The sequence below is a fragment of the Sinohyriopsis cumingii genome, chromosome 13 (genome assembly GCF_028554795.1).
Source record: "Sinohyriopsis cumingii isolate HCF-2022 chromosome 13, ASM2855479v2, whole genome shotgun sequence".
NCBI classification, from domain to species: domain Eukaryota; kingdom Metazoa; phylum Mollusca; class Bivalvia; order Unionida; family Unionidae; genus Sinohyriopsis; species Sinohyriopsis cumingii.
Genome location: NC_142973.1, coordinates 44023049 through 44041303, shown reverse-complemented (window position 1 = coordinate 44041303; position 18255 = coordinate 44023049). Strand labels below are relative to the sequence as shown.

The window sequence follows — 18255 nt, the reverse complement described above, 5'->3', positions numbered from 1 at the left end:
GTAACTGCCATTACTAAAATACTAAGGTTAGGTAAGGAGGGAATGTTGTTTAATGCCACTGTACCAGATTTCAGCATGTATGATATAGTATTTTGCTATGACCTATACGCCATTGTAAGGTAAGTTAGCAATCTGTGGTCCACAGTTGCATCTTGTATGCATTAGAAATTTATTAAGGCAAATTCTTATTGACTTGTCTGCCATTATTTTCTAGAGAGAAACAGGTGGAGCCCATTATTAGAAGATCCAGCCTGAGGCTGCAGAAAAAGGACCCAGATGGGATCCCCCTGCCACCCGAGGCTCTTATCAACAGAGCTGACTATCTCTTCTACCATGAACCTGTGGTTGAGCATGTGTGTACTGAACTTTTCTCATTCCTGGATATTAATATTAATAGCATGCATCAGTTTAAACAAATGGCAATAACAATAGTTTCCAACAGTGTAAATCTGAGTAGCACAGGTTTTTCTTTTATAAAAATATAAACCCAAATTGATGTATAAAAGATGAAAATAAACCAGTCTGGCAGTCCTAGACTGATATACAGTGGTCCCTGTTACGTGTTTAGGTTCGAATAAACAGTAACACAGAAAGAGTGAAAACAGCAAGCTTTTTAAAGTTTAACAAATAATTTATTTTCCTGGAAAAATTCGGTAAAAATGAAAGAAAGGAGAAGAACTTACGGTTTCATGATTCAGATCCAAAACTAATCTAAGAATAATCCACGAATTAAATTGCAAATGTCCTAGTAATAAATGTTCTAATAATTTCAAGTTTGAATCCTGATGGAAAATCCAAGATGGATAACGATGACGTATGCTGTAATCAGTACTCCTGGATTACATACCTTACCATATAAATTAAATATTGGTTCAGGACCCATATTAAAATAAAATGTAGCCACTTGTGATGGGTAATTTTTAGATTTTTGCACTAATATGCTGGTCGTGTTAGAGAGGTGGTCTTTCTTGAGGGATATATTTGAACACACACTCATCTGTGTCAAGGGACTTGGGCCATAAAAAGTGGGTGGCCACTGGTCGGGGTTGGGGGGGCATTCATTTAACATTGTGATAAACAATTTCTATCTTATAGCAGATTTTTGCTAGCACAAACTCTGATCTTGAAGGCAAATAATATAATGGCTGATGACAAACCTTGAAGCTTGGAGGGCATTTTCCTGTAGAAGCCTTTGTTCTGAAGCAGCTGAAAATGTAAGCAGCTCTGTTCGTACTTTTTAAAGGAAACAGAATATGTATCATTCATCTGAATTTTTTAGTCTTATTACAGAACTACCATCTCAGTCACTGATGGAAGTAGGTTTGCATTTCTTCCACAATTTGGCATCTGCATTGGGTTGCAAAACCCAATTCGTTAGGTAACCCTCAACTGCCCATATCAGTTTCGACAACAACACATTTACCAACCATAATCCACATGTCTGTCTTTATTTCCTACACATTTACATGTATCTAAATTAGAGGTGACTTTTAAATTTAAAGATCTGACTGAGGCCAATCTTTGAAATTGTGGAGTGCTAATTAGATTCTGTTGTCAGAGACATGATGTTAAAATGTTACTGTTACCTGTCTATGTAAGTGGTCCTTCTAAAAGCCTCTTTTAGTTTGAAATTATTAGTGTATATAAGGGATCAAGGGTTGCCCTTTCAGTATTGATTGAGCCTGTAAGATGATGACAATTAGTGTACAAATGTTAGGTAATAGATGAATGGTCTTTTGTCCATTGTCCATCTGTTTATGCAAGTTTGTTGTCACTTCTTTTGAACTACTTTGATATTTCAACATTGGATTTTCTTCAGTAGACTTTTTATAATACCCAGTTGATCCTGAATGAAAATTGAGCCAGTTGTACATTCAGAATGGCCGTCTTAAAATTCTTGTTGTCGCTACCCATGAATAACAAATATGTTTTTTAAAAAGACTTAAAATTATGTCCTAAATGAGAATAATGCCAATCTGACATCCAATATGTCAACCACATCAGCAAATTTGGGAATCTTGTTATCACTAAAGAATACCAGAAATGGTTTCAACACATAGCATTTAAAAGGAAGAAATGGTCTATCTTGAATTCCCTGTAAATTCATTTTGCCAAGTAGAATATCAGTCCCTTCAGTTCACTGTGCTTGATAATTTACCATAACATTTTGTTTTTAAAGCAAAGATCTGGTTACTGCTTGTTAGTTTTGAATATAATTATTTATCTTCAGCATTCTAAATTGAAAATTAAAGATATACATTAACATAATTAGGATTTATCTAGATACTTGTGTAGAATTGTCACTATTGTGGTCATAACTTTACTTGGTATGAGCGCTGTGAATAAGAAACAGATTTGATTCATCTGTTTCTAGGCACAATATTATTTACAGTCCATTTATATGGAGAAGGGAAAAACCCAGTAACATCCTTTACTTCTAGTTCATGCAATTACTTTTTATAAGGGCTACCATTTGGCTGAGGATGTTATGATCTGACCTTGTTTTTTCCCTCTTTGTTAACTTTTCATATTCCTAATAATAACTTTGGATTTACATCATGTATCTCCACCAACATTTGCAGATAGCTTGCACTTGGGGTAAAGAAATAAGCTGTTGATTTTTTTTTTAGTTACAAGGTCAAAGATCAAGGTAAGTTATTGAAGGAAGAAAAATGGTTCTTGCAAAATAACATTAGTTGTACATCACAGACATGGACCATATGTTTGGAAAGGTTACACTTGTGGTAAGCAAGAAGCCTATCAATTTGGTGGTTAAGATTTTAAAGGTCAATGTCCCTGTGACTGAAAAGGCTTACATAAGAAGTCTATTAATTTGGTGGTCAAGGTTTACGTAGAGTAATAATTGTACTAGAACCATAGTCAGAGTTTGTGGAGGGCTTGCTGTTTAGTTTTTTTAAAGGTCTGTTGAATTTTTTTGGTCAAAATGTCAAACATTAGGGTCATTGTGCATCAAAGAAAAAGGTTGAGTCTAAAAAAGAAAGTGTTCGTTTCTGCACAAGTTTAGTGCAAGACTACATACTTTGACCAAATGTAAAGGTCACTGAAATCCATTGGTCATTAATCTCCAGTAATCTAAGCCATACTCGTTTCTACGTAGAGGACTATTTACTCATTTCTACATAGAGGACTATTTAACATTAGGTAGAGGTATAATATGCTATTTATGATACTATTTATTTCAGCATTATTCAAACTCACTGTTGTTAGTTTTAGTCGTTGATTTTGCATATATGTGTTTTATACAGGAACGACCTCCAGCTGGTCCATTGCAGATGACAGAAAGTCTGTATTCCACAGTGACAGTTGAGGAACATAAGGTTCTGATGGAACTGAGGGACAAAATGTCTGTTAAACCTCTCAAGTCAAATGCTATGTCATTTACAGAGTAAGCAGTTGCATATTTGTTCATTTTCAGGGTATTTTGGCCCATGCAGCCCAGATTGATACGGAAACATAGACATCGTTGAAATAAGAAAATGTACATCATGCTTTGTGATGAAGCTGATATGTTTCGAAGTAAATGGGCCTGCTTTTTATGATAAGTGACAGTTAGTGTTGTACAATTACGGTAGAGCAAATGCAGACATGAATAATGGTTTGGACCTGTGACCCCCGTAAGGGGTTGGAACATTTTGAAAAATCCATTTTCCCAGTCAGGCAAGTACTAAAAATGAGTTTTCTTGCCTGAATAGATGCTTATTGTATAAATACAGAGTTGATGATGTTAATGACCTAATATTGATAGTATTAAGGTTGTCTTTCTGAGCTTTTCTTTGACCTTTCTAACATAGGTAAGTAATTACAAATTGAGACCAGTCTGCTCTCCCTTTAGTAAGTGTTCATTAGTATTAGAGAATGAGTGCAGACCACGAATTGCTTGTTTAAGCTTGGTGAAAACAAATTGAAAACAGACAACTATAGAAAGTAAGGAAGTGCTGACTTTTATTGAACAAGTTGACAATATTCTTGACAATGTCCTTTTCATTAAATCGAAACTCAGGTTAAGCCTGAATTAGCCCTTCTCCAATCAAGTGAATGATAGGAAAATTGACTTGACTGCTTGAAATTTTTACTCATTATTTTGAATTGAGCAAGTGAGCTTGCAGCCAGCACTGCACCTGCAGGAGAATGTGGAGGTCATTAGAAAAAAGGAAAGGTCTGTACTTGAGGGGTGGGGTTATTAGAATTGGATTGGAAAGTATAAATGTTGACGAAAAGTTAAAACACTTGCTGCTCCATGGCAGATATTTGTTTTACTAATTTACATAAATTAATATGGTTATACTAAATTACAGGATTAAACTTGTATATCTCTGTGGTTCCAGGTGGCTGGCATAAGACACTTGCCTGTATAGATCAATCACATCTCAACTCTGTCCATGTGGGTTCAAGTCTTGGCTTGACCAGTGTGGATATGTGGGAAAACTTGCCAGTAGCTTCCTGTGGGTTGGTGGTTCTTTCCGGGGTCTTCCTTTGCCAAACTTACTGGCCGCCATGTGTAGCATATCATCTGCCAACAGATGGCATTGAACCCCACAAAAACAAAAACAAACCTGTCTCTCCACCCATGCACCTGCAATTTAAAAGTACAGTATCACTTCATAGTCTCTTCACTCACTCAGTCATGCATTTTAGTTTCAGTAAAGTCTTGGATAAACTTGTGATCACTGAGAATCAAGTATGTAAAGTGGTTCCAGACAGGACATTCTCTGTTGCTGTACATCCCATGGAGGATATTATTCTCGCTGTGACAGGGGATAAGTGGGGCCGGCTAGGGCTCTGGAATGTGGTATGTACACATTGTAAATTAATTTATCTGTGCAGATAATTAATTTTAGTGCCTTAAAACTCGTCTTTCTGTCCATACACACACACACACACACACACACACACACACACACACACACACACACACACAAACAAGGGAAGCAACTCATTTATTTTGAGCCAAGGAAATTTTGTCTCTTGTTCTCTGGCAGTAACAATGTTTTGATTGGTCTATTTTAATGTCAGATTCAAGATTTGCTCTATTTTTGGAACTTAAATTGGAGTTCTGATTTGATTGCTGTGATATCTTCCCTGGATTCACATAGTGGTTTTGCCATCATTATTATAGTCATCTGTACAAGCATCTTGCTCTTTGGACACTTTAATTATTGCATTAGAAGTCATGTCAAGTGCTCAGGTAACTGGCAAGTAGTTGTGAATTGCACATATTCCTTTAAGATAATATTTACTAATGAACTGCTTGTTTTTACTGCTATGCAGACAAATTTGATTTTACCAATAATTTCATGGTACCAGTTTTGATCAATTATTGCAGTCCCTCTAGGCAGTAATGAAAACCATGCATGCATCAGCTGATTATGATAAGAGGATGACATCATAAATAAGCCACTCTTATACCATTCATATTCATCGACACTAATGTGAACATTGACATACAATGTAAGACATGGAATTTGATATGTACACATTTGTCAGTTTTTACATGTACTTTCAAAATGGATGTACACCAAGGGGATTTTGAGATTTATTTGTCCCTCGGCTATAATAGGTGAAAAAGCAAAGAGTCAGAATTTGAGACATGTCGGACAAAAAACAAGGCACAACACTGATGTCGATGTGCTTCGGTAACAGCTTGGCTTGTTGTTGTTGGCAGCTATGCATCATCTTGATGTTGAGCACTGACAAAAACCTTGTGTAAAGGATTGATCATGACAGGTGTTTGATTTGCTTTTACTGGCAACTGTATTGTTTTAACCATTACAACCTTTGCTGTCTGCATATTTTTGTTTATTTTGGGTTCTTATAGAGGATGTTATGACTCTGGTCTTGCACTAAGTAACAGGAAAGAGACAAAGACCAACAACTTTTGTAAAATTCAACAGATAATTTTTTTCCCAAGAATACAAAGTGAAAAATTAAAAAGAACTTATGGTATTGTGAATTAAATCCCGAATAGTCCTAAAAGTTCTATCACAAGTTCAAAAGTATAGAGTACGACGAATGAATTCCAGTGATGTTCTGAATGAATTCCAATCTTGAAAGTGCTGATGTACCAATCAGCTGGAATAGTGTTGAAATGTTTATGGTCTTAATATATCACAATGACTTAATCCAAAATGTCTCTAAAAGAATTCACAATGATACCAAATTAGTGATTTGACCTGAAAATATTATTGAGCACTTTGTAATTACAATTAATAATTTAAATTAATAAATCCTCTCAAATAAACACAACTAAAAGACTGATTCACGTTGGATGGTAATATAGGAATAATGAATTTCTGTTTACTTCTCCCTTACATAAAAACAATGCAAACAATAACAGAAAGAGGTTGAGGATCATTTTTGAATTATATTCATAAAAAGGATCAGTTCTAGAAACTTCCAAGGTCAAAAGGCCACCTAAACATATTTACCTTCAATTAATAATGATCTATAATCGATAATCATAAATAAGAATTAGGTATGTAATATGTTATTTATAAAAGAAAAAGACATTAGTCAGGTAGGTCGAAACTCCTACCCCCTTTTATAGATAAAGGTCAATCGCACAATACAAATTAAATATATATGACGTATAATCATTGATAAAAGCCAACACACAGTACAAGCTAAATATACATAACAAGGTTAATTCATGAAATTAAATACATTACCATATTTTATAGCCAGTAGGTTGCTGTTTAAGCAGAATTTACCAATTTTGTCAATTTTTTTTTATCCTCCATCCATTTATGTCAATGTATGATGCAAATTGAAGCCAGATCAACACCTTGGCTTCGTCTTTGTTGTTGTAACTTCTAGTTTCATGAATATTAATAGTATTACTATGCTATCAGCATTTTTTATTGTTCCTCTTCTAAACTCTATAAAGTTGGCCCACTGCTGTAGTGGTATTGCATGGCTGCTGTGATATCATTTATTTGCAAGTACACGTCCTGTATTATTATCAGGGCAATTGTTATCAGTGAAAATCCATAAATTTAAATAACCACAAAAGTAAATCAAATAATTTAATTTCTTTATTCAGCATCATTTAAATAAAATGTTACTAACGCCATCTTAGTATCATAATGGTTGGAATTTACTCTATTCGTCAGTATTATAATTTGATCCCTGGGCTTAAGGCTTAGTGAGCTTATGGTATGGTTTTCTTGTGAGAAAGATCTGCAAAAATTAATGAAATTCAGCTCAGTTTCAAATAGTTCTCAAATCACATGCAACAATATTATTTTTTTTTTTAAAATACTAGTTTTCTCTACTTTAAAAGCAAATGAATTACCCCAGTAACTCAGTTGAGAATCACAGGTTTGAGATTACAGAAATGATGAGAAATACATACAAATTAAGATTAGAACTGCAGAATTTCATTGGAACAGGTTTTGTATTTAAAGGTAACTTTAATAATTGCAGCGTACAAGGATTTTTTTTTTGACGAAGCACAGGGATGATGTTTTAATGAATCACAAGCTCCGACTCCAATTACCATGTGCCCAGTCTCGACTTATTTTTGTTGCTATTATTTGTCTCACCACTGCAATTGCTGTACGTCAGATATGAAAAGATGAAAAGAAATTTATATTAAATTGACTCAAAATATTTCACGTAAAGCAGTTCCTGAGGTCAGCCATTGACTAATTGTTCTACAAATGTCCTCCTTACTTATTGGATCAGCAGTCTTGATGTTCATTAGCATCTGAAATTTGTTTTGCTTTATGAGGTTTCTCTTTATACTTTTGATGTTGTTCATAGGTGCATCTTAATATGTTTAACCAGAGATGCATTGCATTAATGTATGCAAGGGACAGCTCAATTATTATTCATTCAGTTTTAACTTGAAACATCGTGAAAAATACAACAGCAATTAAACAAGACCATAAAAAGTCAAAAAAACTTAAGTATTTCTGCCAAAATCATTTTTTGTTGTCTTTTCTTTTTATTTCACCTTTGTCAAAGGACAGCCCAAGTTTAATCAAAGACACAAAAGCGATCGTGGACTACATTTGGTCCCATTATTACTTATAATACCTTTAAAAATACATCCCACAGATGGCCTAACCTCTCCAGATTACAATAATAAAGTAATCAGTTATTATTTTGTTGTATATACATTCTAGCCATTTATTATACATACATTACACAGCCATGCATCACTGCACCAGTTGCAGTGACTGCTAGAATAGTTTTGGTACCCACAAGACTGGTAGAGGCTGGTTTCTGTAATGCACATAAAAATTCCAAATGGTACTCTGTCTGACCTCTGGTAGAATCACATGTATGTTAAAGACAAAAGGGTTCCGGTGCAGGTATGGAGATCTGAAAAAGGTCTAAAATTTGGAAACTGTTTTTGAAAATATCTGGAAAGATTGAAAAATGACTAAAAGGTCTTTAACAGATCTTAAATATTCGTTAATATAGAAACATGTAACATGACTGCTCTTAGCATTTCGGAGAAGTTTAAGCATGCAGATAAAATTTGTAATTTAGATTATACTTTTTCATCTCTTCACATTTTACTTGAAATTTTTAGGCATCTAGCCTCATTGCATTGTATGGTCTGTAACTTTTAATTTCTTGGCTTGGAAAAGGTCTGGAATCTTTTTTTCTAATTTGCGGCAGGAACCCTGAGCCAGGTGAACACTAATTGTTGGTAACCCATCTAGTCTGTTCACCAGTTATAGGTTGCATGCTTCACTTTGTATACTGCTTTTGATAGAATTATGATAAGTAGACAATCTTGATAAAATTAAGGAGCATAAATTGGAATTTACTAGTCTTTGAACATCTTAAAAATAAACTCAACATTTCGTAAGTGGAATGTAAGTTTTCTCCGGTAAATCAGATTTTTTTTCTGACAAGCCTGATGGCCTTCTACTTAGAATACTGAAGAGGCTCCAGGTGTCGATCTATCAGATTTTTTTAGCACTGAATTTAAATAAATAATTTCTCATTTATAAGTGAAGAAATGTATAAATATGTAAATAATGTTTTAGAAAATGTACAATTGCAGAGTATGATAAACTACAGTGCGACCACGTCATAAAGCATCCCACGATAATGTGAATTTGGATATAATGCGGTCGTGACATGGCTCCTGAAATTGTGTATATTTATTCGCACATAAAAAAATATTTTTCGTTCAAAGTACATGAAATAGTGTATAACAAATGTATTATCATTTTGGGGAATAGATCGCATATGACTTCGAATATAATACGATCATGGCGTGGTTCCTGAAATATTAAATACATGTACGTGTATTTTTCTTGTACCTGGATTTTTTTTTTTAAGTATGAGAAATAGTGTGTAAAATGTTTATTATCATTTTGGGGAAGTGTTCACGTATGAATTTTAATATAATATGATCGTGGCATACAATCTGAAAATTTAACAATTCAGTTTCATCAGGTTCTTGAAGTGTTATGCCAAAATAAACATTGTCAGTAATGAGTGGTTGAAAGCGCTCACCGTTACGGATCATTGCCATTTCACCTCTGTCTGCGTGGGTTCGAGTCTCTGATTCAGCAAATGTGGGTATGTGAGAAAGCTTGCCAGTAGCTTCTTATGGGTCAGTGGTTCTTTCTGGGGTTTTCCCGGGTTCTTCCTCCACCATTAATACTGGCTGCCATGTATAGCCTGTATTGTGCTGAAAAATGGTGTTAAACCCTACGACAGCAACTTATTACTGATCCAAGGGTAAAGCCAGTAAGTCTTCTTTGTGATTGTCTTCAATTAATTCTGTTTACAATCATTGCTCAAACAATAGCCAACATGTGTTTCTTCTTTAACTGCATACACAACCAAGCAGCAGACAATGTGGTGGTTGATAAAAGATTCTCACAATTTAATAAACATCAAAAAACGAAAGCCACCACCATGTTTGCTGGGCTTGGCGCTGCTATTAGACACAATCAGTTGACCAGTAAATAACATCAGCTTTATTAGCTGGAAATTGAAAGGGAATGAAATTGTACATGTGTTCAGCTTAAAAAAATTTATAAAAGTGACTCATGAGCAATGCAGGGCTACTGCACTTAGTTCTCGGGTTTTACTTGTGTCTGATGTTTGCTTATGAACTCGTTATTAATTTCCTATCTTTTATAAAAAGATTTTACCATTATGGAAAAGCAAGTTCACAAATGCAAGTCATTCTCAGCACTTTGTGCAATGATTAGTAGTTTTCATGCATTTCTTTTGATATTCACAAAATCTAAAGTAAAAGTTATATGCCTGCTGAAAGCATGTGTTGATTGTTAATTATTCTTGCTGTAGTCATTCAAACAAATAGGCGTACAAGCGTTAATTATTGGAAATTGACAATGGATGAACTGTACTCATGCTTCGTCTTTCTTAACCTAATGTTGCTATTAATTTTTCCATTGAATTCAGACACATAATGATCCGTGACAAAATTACTGAATAGTTTAAATATGTATGCAATTTTTGCAATGGAATTACATGTATTATGGATTAATTGCAAGCCCTGACAGTACAATATCAGACAGCAAGTAAATGATGTTAATACTCTGTTCATGCTATATATTAGATGTTGAATTCAGACACAATGATCTGGGACAAAATTATTAAATATTGTAAATCTGCAATTTTTCCATGGAATTACATGCATTGTGGATGAACTGCATGCCATGACAGCATACATTAGACCTGAATACACGTATATGTGCCAATGAGTTGTTCTCTGAAAAAAGTAAAATACTGTAAAATCCTGTATTAACGTGATCCAATTTTTTTAACCCTAATTATTGCGTTATAGTGGGGTTCCACAGTATGTGCAGTGCTGTAATTAATGACTAGTATTTCTTTACAGTTATAAATATTTATTTGTATATAACTTTTTTTGGAAATATTGAATTTATTTCAGTAACATGTTTAAAAACCATGTCAAAGTTCATACATTTTTCGGAGAATGTTTTCTTAAACTATTCCCACATTTGAGTTTCTTAAATATTTGGAAGCAAGTTTGGTGTAATCATTTGACAGTGCTTGTATTGCCGTACTGAAGTGCCTAAACATTATTTTATTTAGAAGTTATTGCATGTTGTATGCATTATTTTGTGGCATTCCATTTCTTTGATGCCATTACTCAAATAATATTTGGAATTTATATGTTGCATTTTAGCTGCTTTAAAAAAATGTACCCTGATATGCTTTTCTCTTGAAACACTTCCAGATTTAATTACTAAGAGCGAAAAAAACCTTGGACTATCAAAGAAATGTTGTGAAATATAATTTTAGTTTTGTATGAAAGACACTTGTCTCTGTGACCAGAAATTGAAGCTTAATTTGTAAATTTAACTTTTAAAGAAGTCTTCAATTAGGGACATGAGACTATGCATTTTACTAATACTTGTATCTTTGGGAAGACTTTTTTTATCAGTAAAATAGGTAAAATTTACGTTATATAAAGTTTGGAAGACAGTTTACATAGGTTGTTCTCTTACAGTGCCAAGTTAACCTGCTTGGTGAAATGGTCAACTGTTCAGTTATGTGGTTGGTCTTCTTGCTGAGATCTAAAATCACATTAACAATATTAGGGATGTCAGCAGTCTTTGTCCTACGTGTATATTTTGGTATTATTAACCTTTAGTTACTGTTTGTGTCAAGCCTGTTTTTTTAAATCCCCACAGAAAATAGCCAGCATACAAAATAAATGAAGCCAGATAGCTTACATGTTTGTAAGGACCTCATTAACCCACAGGCTGATATTTTTTTATCTACCAATCACTTTGAAGATAGTTTGAATTTTAGTAAGCATTCCTATTCTTATGGCAGGAGGCTGGGGGTTTGATCCCCGGGAAAGTCATACCAAAGACTTATAAAATGGTATCAACAGCTGCCTCGCTTGGCGCTCAGCATTAAGAGGTTAGTGTTAGGACTGGTCGGCCTGGTATTAGGATAATGTGACTGGGTGGGACATCATGCTACATGTCTGTGGCATGATGCCCCAGTGCTAGACCTCACTGTAAACTGCCACACTGCAGACATTGTAGCGATATGACTGAAAAACTGTTAAAGTTATGTTAAAAATCTAAATTACACACACACACACCTATTCTTATGATAAAAGTCACACTTTTAGTGTCTTTGCTCACTTCCTGTCACAGTCAGCTGCCAACAGTGCAATTCTGAATTACTGTGGAATGTTCTTGAATTACAGAAAAGATGTGAAATTCCATGAGTAATTTGTTATCCTTGTTATTTAAAGGATTTAGCATGCAGAGCAGGTGGAAAAAATTGCAGCAGTATGATAAGAATAAAGAAATTAAAATACTACATATACGAAGTTTTACAGCCCTGAGAATAATTTTAATTTCCTTTTATTTGTTCTTTATTATTTCAGCACAAGTCTGAATGTAAGAAGGCACTCAAAAAATCCTTCAAATTATTCAAGCGATTGACATTTGAACCATTTGTTTTATTTTCAGTCTTCAACTTCCGATGCTGTTGTCACCTACTGCCCTCACTCCCGTCCAATAACCTGCCTAGACTTCCCACGAGATAATTCTCATCTCCTGATGTCATGCAGCTATGATGGAACATTAAGGTGTGGAGATCTGCACAAAGAAGTCTTTGATGAGGTAAGTTGGTGTGGGTTTTTTTTAGGTTCTTCAGTGTGAGACCCTTTTGTGACACTCATTCTAGTTCTTTGCTTGCTTATAACTCCACTAATAGTAATAATTATAAGGAGGAAAAGAATTCAGGTTTGGGCATAAAATGGCCTCCATTGAATTGGAAATTCTGAATTCTGATACGAGACAGTTTACATGAAAATCACTCTAAAAGCATTGGTTTTGGCATAAAGTAATATTTTCCCAAAATTTCAGTTGAATACAACAACTGATGTTGATGTACAAAACACAAAATCTTACCATTCTCAGACCTGCCAACTCTTATGATTTTGCTGTCTTACAAAAATTACTCTTAAAATACAAACTTACGGCATAAAAGCAAAAACTACGGGAAAAGGATCATTGCCGAAATATCCAGAAAATTTGTTCATCTTTGTTTGATTTGGATCTGGATTTCATATTAGAAGTAGTGAAATTGGTCAGGGAACCAGACTAACTTTACAGCAGCACATCAGACACTTTAATCTGCACCTATTTGTTCGTGCAAAGCGTCTGCATGATCAAACTGTTGATCATAGAATTCTTTTTTTTAAAAAATGGCGTCCAGCAAGTGGTGCATCTTTAAGATGAAAGGGAAAATAAGCCTCTTGAAAAGTGTTAATAATCAACACAGGTAAAATAAAAAAGGAATATTCAGATTCTTATGAATAAAATCTGGAAGGGACACAATCATGTTTATTGAACATCTCATGCCAATTTAAGTATGACTCGTGGCGGGAAATATGATATGGAAAAAGAATTTCCAGAAATTATGTCAAGCTGAGAGGCAGCAACAATCCATTGAACTGCATAGGGGTTGAAACTAAAGTTTGTGCACTGTACTAGTGGTAAATAAAGTCTATGTATAATTTACAAACTTTTCAGTTGAACATAATGTTTATCGTCGCTGCTAGTTCCGAATACCAAACTTGTAATTATGTTTTCCAGCTTTACAATAGCACTTTATGATATTTTGTTACACCTTACTGAAAAAACAGGTCAAACTTATGGAAAAAAATAAAGTGCCTTACTGAGACAGACTCGTCAGGGTTGGCAGGTCTGCATTCTTTTTCTTGCTGCCTTTGGCACTGGATAAATACCTGCATCTTTCTGTTCACAATCTTAACAAAAATCTGTATAACTGTGATAACATTTAACTGATTGGTATATTGATGGAATTCAGACTTCAGTGTCTGCTTCATATTTTAATGTGATTTATACAGTCTGCATTAGCAAAAAAATCTGAATGGTTATCACTTTGGTGTCCATTATTATGTACATCGCATGGATCTTAAAGCCCTGAAATATCTTTGTATTTTATGGGTTGCCATGAAAACTCTTTGAATGTTAAGCAAGTTGATTTTATTTTTTTAAAGTCCTTGAATTTGTTGAAAAACCATTTTACATTTGCCAAAACATTCCTCAAATTTTTTGGAGGGTTTACAGAAAGTTCAAAGTGAATAAAGTTTATCAGTTTATAAATTCAGATTTTTACAAATGTATTTTCCAAAAATAAAGTAATATGGAATAAAATTTTGGTGGAGCAAAACACGTGACACCAGTAGTTTTCTGATGGAATAGTGTCCTATTGATGTAGTTGATGCACTTACATATATTTTTACTTTTTTAATTTTTGTTGCAGTCGTAAACAAAGACATCATTATTCTCCATTTTAAAGTAGAATTCAGCTTTTCTCCTGACTTGACTTAGATTTTTCTTGATATTGTCTGTTTTTTACATCATCTCTGATCTGTTTTTTTTTACAAACAATCTGTCCAGTCCCATTCAGCAGTGACATTTGCAAATTATTTGTTCCATATATTAGTTAGCAGATGACTCACGTAAAGAGTATTCTGATTGGTCAAACTTTTAAATTCATCCATTGAATCTTCGTGTAATGGGAACTGATGGCAACGGAAAGAAGAAGCATGCTTGCAAAACATGCCATCCGGAGTTGTTGAGAGAGAGAATGACATGAAAAGTTTAGATAAAGGTTTAAAAGACGCATGGCAATGGGAATGGCTAGAGCAAAACGTTGACGGAAATTTAGTTGGTCAGTTTATAAGAAAATTGAACGCTAGAGGACTGGCATTTTGTGACCTCTGCTAGAAAGATTTGAATTACGGTAATTGCAGTTGGAAGAGTTTGGAACAGCAGCTGCAAAAGAAGCTGCATACAGAAAAATTGAAGCTCAAAAGGCATTTGGAAAAAGTGCAATTAATTATTTTAAGAAGAAAGATTTCTTGCATGAGAGAACAGATGTAGCCCTCTGTCAGAATATGCGCACTGCATGTTGCCAATACAAGCACCAGCTTGAAAGGAAAAAGGCTCTCATTGAGAAGGAAAAGAAATGAATGCACATTCATACATGCCAACCATTACGCTTTTGGCATAATCATTACGCTTTTTTCACTAAATTATGCCTTACGTGTAACTGTATTCTGCTTACACGTTTTTGGCATATCACCTCCAAAACAAAATTAATCTCGTTTTCTCATTTTTATTAACATCCCATTAATCCCACTTTCCTAACGGTATTATGTTCTGTTTATAGCAGTTGCCCTATTTCCATGATACATGCTGCTTTCTACTTTCAATTTTTGACATCGGTTTTATTTATAGCAGCCGTATAGCGTAGGAGAAAACAGACTGGTTTTCTAACTTTTAATCTTTGCTCGCAGATTCTTTGTTCGAATTCATATCTGGTACAGAACCAGTCTATAGGTATTTGGTGCAAAAAGTCGTTGTTGTGGGATTTAACGTCATTTTTCAGCACATGATAGGCTACGCATGGTGGCCAGTATTAGTGGTGGAAGAAAACCCTGGGAAGAACCACCGACCCACAAGAAGCTAATGGTAAGCTTTCTCACATACCCACATTGGCCCGAATCCTAGACTCGAACCCACACAGACAGGTGAGATGGCAGTGAACCGTAACGGAGAGTGCTTTAGACCATTTGGCCACAAAAAGTCATCAGATTTATTCTAGTTGATGCGTGTACTAGAGCAAAAGTATTTTTAAAATATTTTCACAGATGGATTAGGAAAAGACAAAAAACCGATTCAGAGATGAATACATGAATTACACAATACAGCGTTTCATTCTAGTGGAGCTTCACGCCCCTTGCAGGGTGCGTGGAAAGGATTTTAATATTGGTCATGATGGTAAAACAAAGAAACCTTGAATCAGCTTGTTGTACTAACTCCATTACTAAGGTAACTTCTTTTTTACAGCAGAAATAAATTGTGGACATGAATTTTATAAATGCAGAGGCTTTATCTACCAAATTCTTAATAGAACACGGACTACCCTAGCGGTAGAAGACTACATTGGTCCTTTGTTCAAACGGATCTTTCCTGATTCCAAAATTGCAGAAAATATGCACATGCAAGAACAAAATCATCCAATATTGTTAGGTGTTTAGCAGAAGATACTTCACTTAAAATTGTAGAAGCCATAAAAATTGGGACGTTTAGTATTGCAACAGACAGGAGTAGTGATTATGACAAAAAGTTGTGCTCAGTCTGTGTAAGAGACTTTGACAACAAAAAGGGCAAAGCCAGAGTGCTCTTCTTTCAGTACCAGAATTGACAGTAGATTCCACTGGAGAAAACATTTTTTTTATTTGCTTGATAATGCATTGAATAAACAAAAGTTGGTGTAATTGTATGGGATTTTAAGCTGATACTGCATCAGTGATAACTGGAATTTGTAAAGGAGTTGCATTCTATATTTTGAAAAATGTCTCCATCATTGTACATATCAGGTTGTCTCTGTCATATGATGCACCACGCTGCAGGAAGGCTGCTGATAAATTAGAAGGAGAACTCCTGAAGTATCAAATTGGCACTCTACCTGAAAATGTACTTCATGTGGATAGAGTTAATTTTTTTCGTCTTATTTCCCAGCTAAAAGACCCAATAACTGTAAGATATAAATTTCCTCTTCTTTGTCAGGTTATGAAAAGAATATTGGTTCTTTACCATTCTAATGCTGACTGTGAGAGATTGTCCAGCATTGTTAACAAAAATAAAACTGAATTTAGATCCAGGCTCTGTAATAACCCAGTACTTAGTGCTCTACTGGTGTGCAAAACATTCATAGTCTCCGCTGGTACAAAGTGTTTTGAAATGCAATATGAGAGTCTTTTGCTTTTTAAAGCTCATAGTGTTATATATGAAAACTTGAAGCAGTAATTGATCTTAAAACTCCATAGGGATAAATAAATCCTTTTGTACATATGCTCATTGAATTTTTATCATGTTATATGTGGATTACTCTTTTCTACTCTGATTACTCTTTTTGTCCACTTGGATTACACTTTTTCCTCACCAGGGGTTGGCATGTATGCACATTGAGCCAAAAACATCAGTGGTGACAAAAAGGAAGGCTAAAGAAATCTTTGCCAAAGCCGCAAAAGAGCTCAACTGGCATATCAACAGGTTGTGTCCATTGGAGAAAAAGACAAGTGAATGTATGGGATAGATAGTTGATATATTTGGGTGTTTATTTTTGCAGATTTGTTATGAAAAGAGAGAAGTATAATATATTTGCTGCAAACATTGAGAAATTATTGTGACTTAATTATGATGTGAACACTAACATGCACAAGAAATAACTTCAGCATCAATAGTATTGGAGAACAAATTCATGTGCTTATAAATATTGTGAAATTATTGAAGCAAGGTTGAATATGATTGGTAAGTTTATTAGCTTTTCATATGGTTATTTTGGTTTATTTTATGATCATAAGTTGTACCAAGAGCATTTGTTTATGAGTGTAAAATGCGTTTTTGGACCCCCAGCACTGCCTCTTAAGACCCCATTGGGGGAGGACCCCCAAACCCTCCTTAAAATTTTTTCAGCTTTTTTTAATGGAAGACCAAAATCATGTCTGAACAAAACAACATCTGGATAAAGTTAAATTTCCATAATTAAAAAAGTACTCTTTGAAACTTTTTAGATTTCTCAGAATGTCTTTGAAAAATTCTGCAGGGCAGTACAAACAATGATGACATCCATCCACCTTGTAAATTAAGCTTAGTCTTGGAACTTTTTAGATCATGTTGAAGTTTTTACTTGGTGACTAAATAAAAAGCAGGCTCAACAAAAAAAGGTCTTTTGTTTTTATACATTGTTGTCTATCTTATATCTATTGAAGGCTTACAATTTTCAGTTTTTAAGTTTAATAACATGACAGGTTTTAATTTCAGGTTTATTCCACACCAGAGGAAGAGGACATTTTATTCCGGAACTTTGACTACCCATGTCCAAACACCTTGCTGGTGTCGAGGAATGATGGCTGTGTTGCTTTGGTAGACAGAAGGACAAAGGGGTATGAGAAGATGGATGATTTGAATTTTATTATTGACACTGTATTCACTATGAGAAGACAGGATGATTTTGTATGTTTTAAGCCGTCGTTGGTAGCGTTCGTAAACATAAACCTTTTCCCTACAAAAAGGAAACTTTCACAGCACAGTTAACGTGTTCCAGTCACATTGGAAAATGCAAAACTCCATCAGATTCCATCACTTTAATTTAAGTTCGGTACTGACTTCCTTTGAAGAAAAGTTCTTTGCTGTTATTGAAAGA

At 34.5% G+C, this 18255-nt stretch overlaps 1 protein-coding gene across 1 annotated transcript in view; it reads left to right on the top strand.

Moving 5' to 3' along the window:
- The window catches only part of LOC149785320 (WD repeat-containing protein 76-like), a 57719-nt gene that overhangs the window by 15500 nt on the left and 23964 nt on the right, over nucleotides 1-18255 (top strand). The window contains exons 5-9 of the mRNA XM_089979218.1: nucleotides 215-353; nucleotides 3267-3406; nucleotides 4657-4810; nucleotides 12477-12629; nucleotides 17874-17995. Coding sequence (XP_089835344.1) covers nucleotides 215-353; nucleotides 3267-3406; nucleotides 4657-4810; nucleotides 12477-12629; nucleotides 17874-17995 — 708 coding nt within the window. The remainder of the gene's footprint in view (nucleotides 1-214; nucleotides 354-3266; nucleotides 3407-4656; nucleotides 4811-12476; nucleotides 12630-17873; nucleotides 17996-18255) is intronic.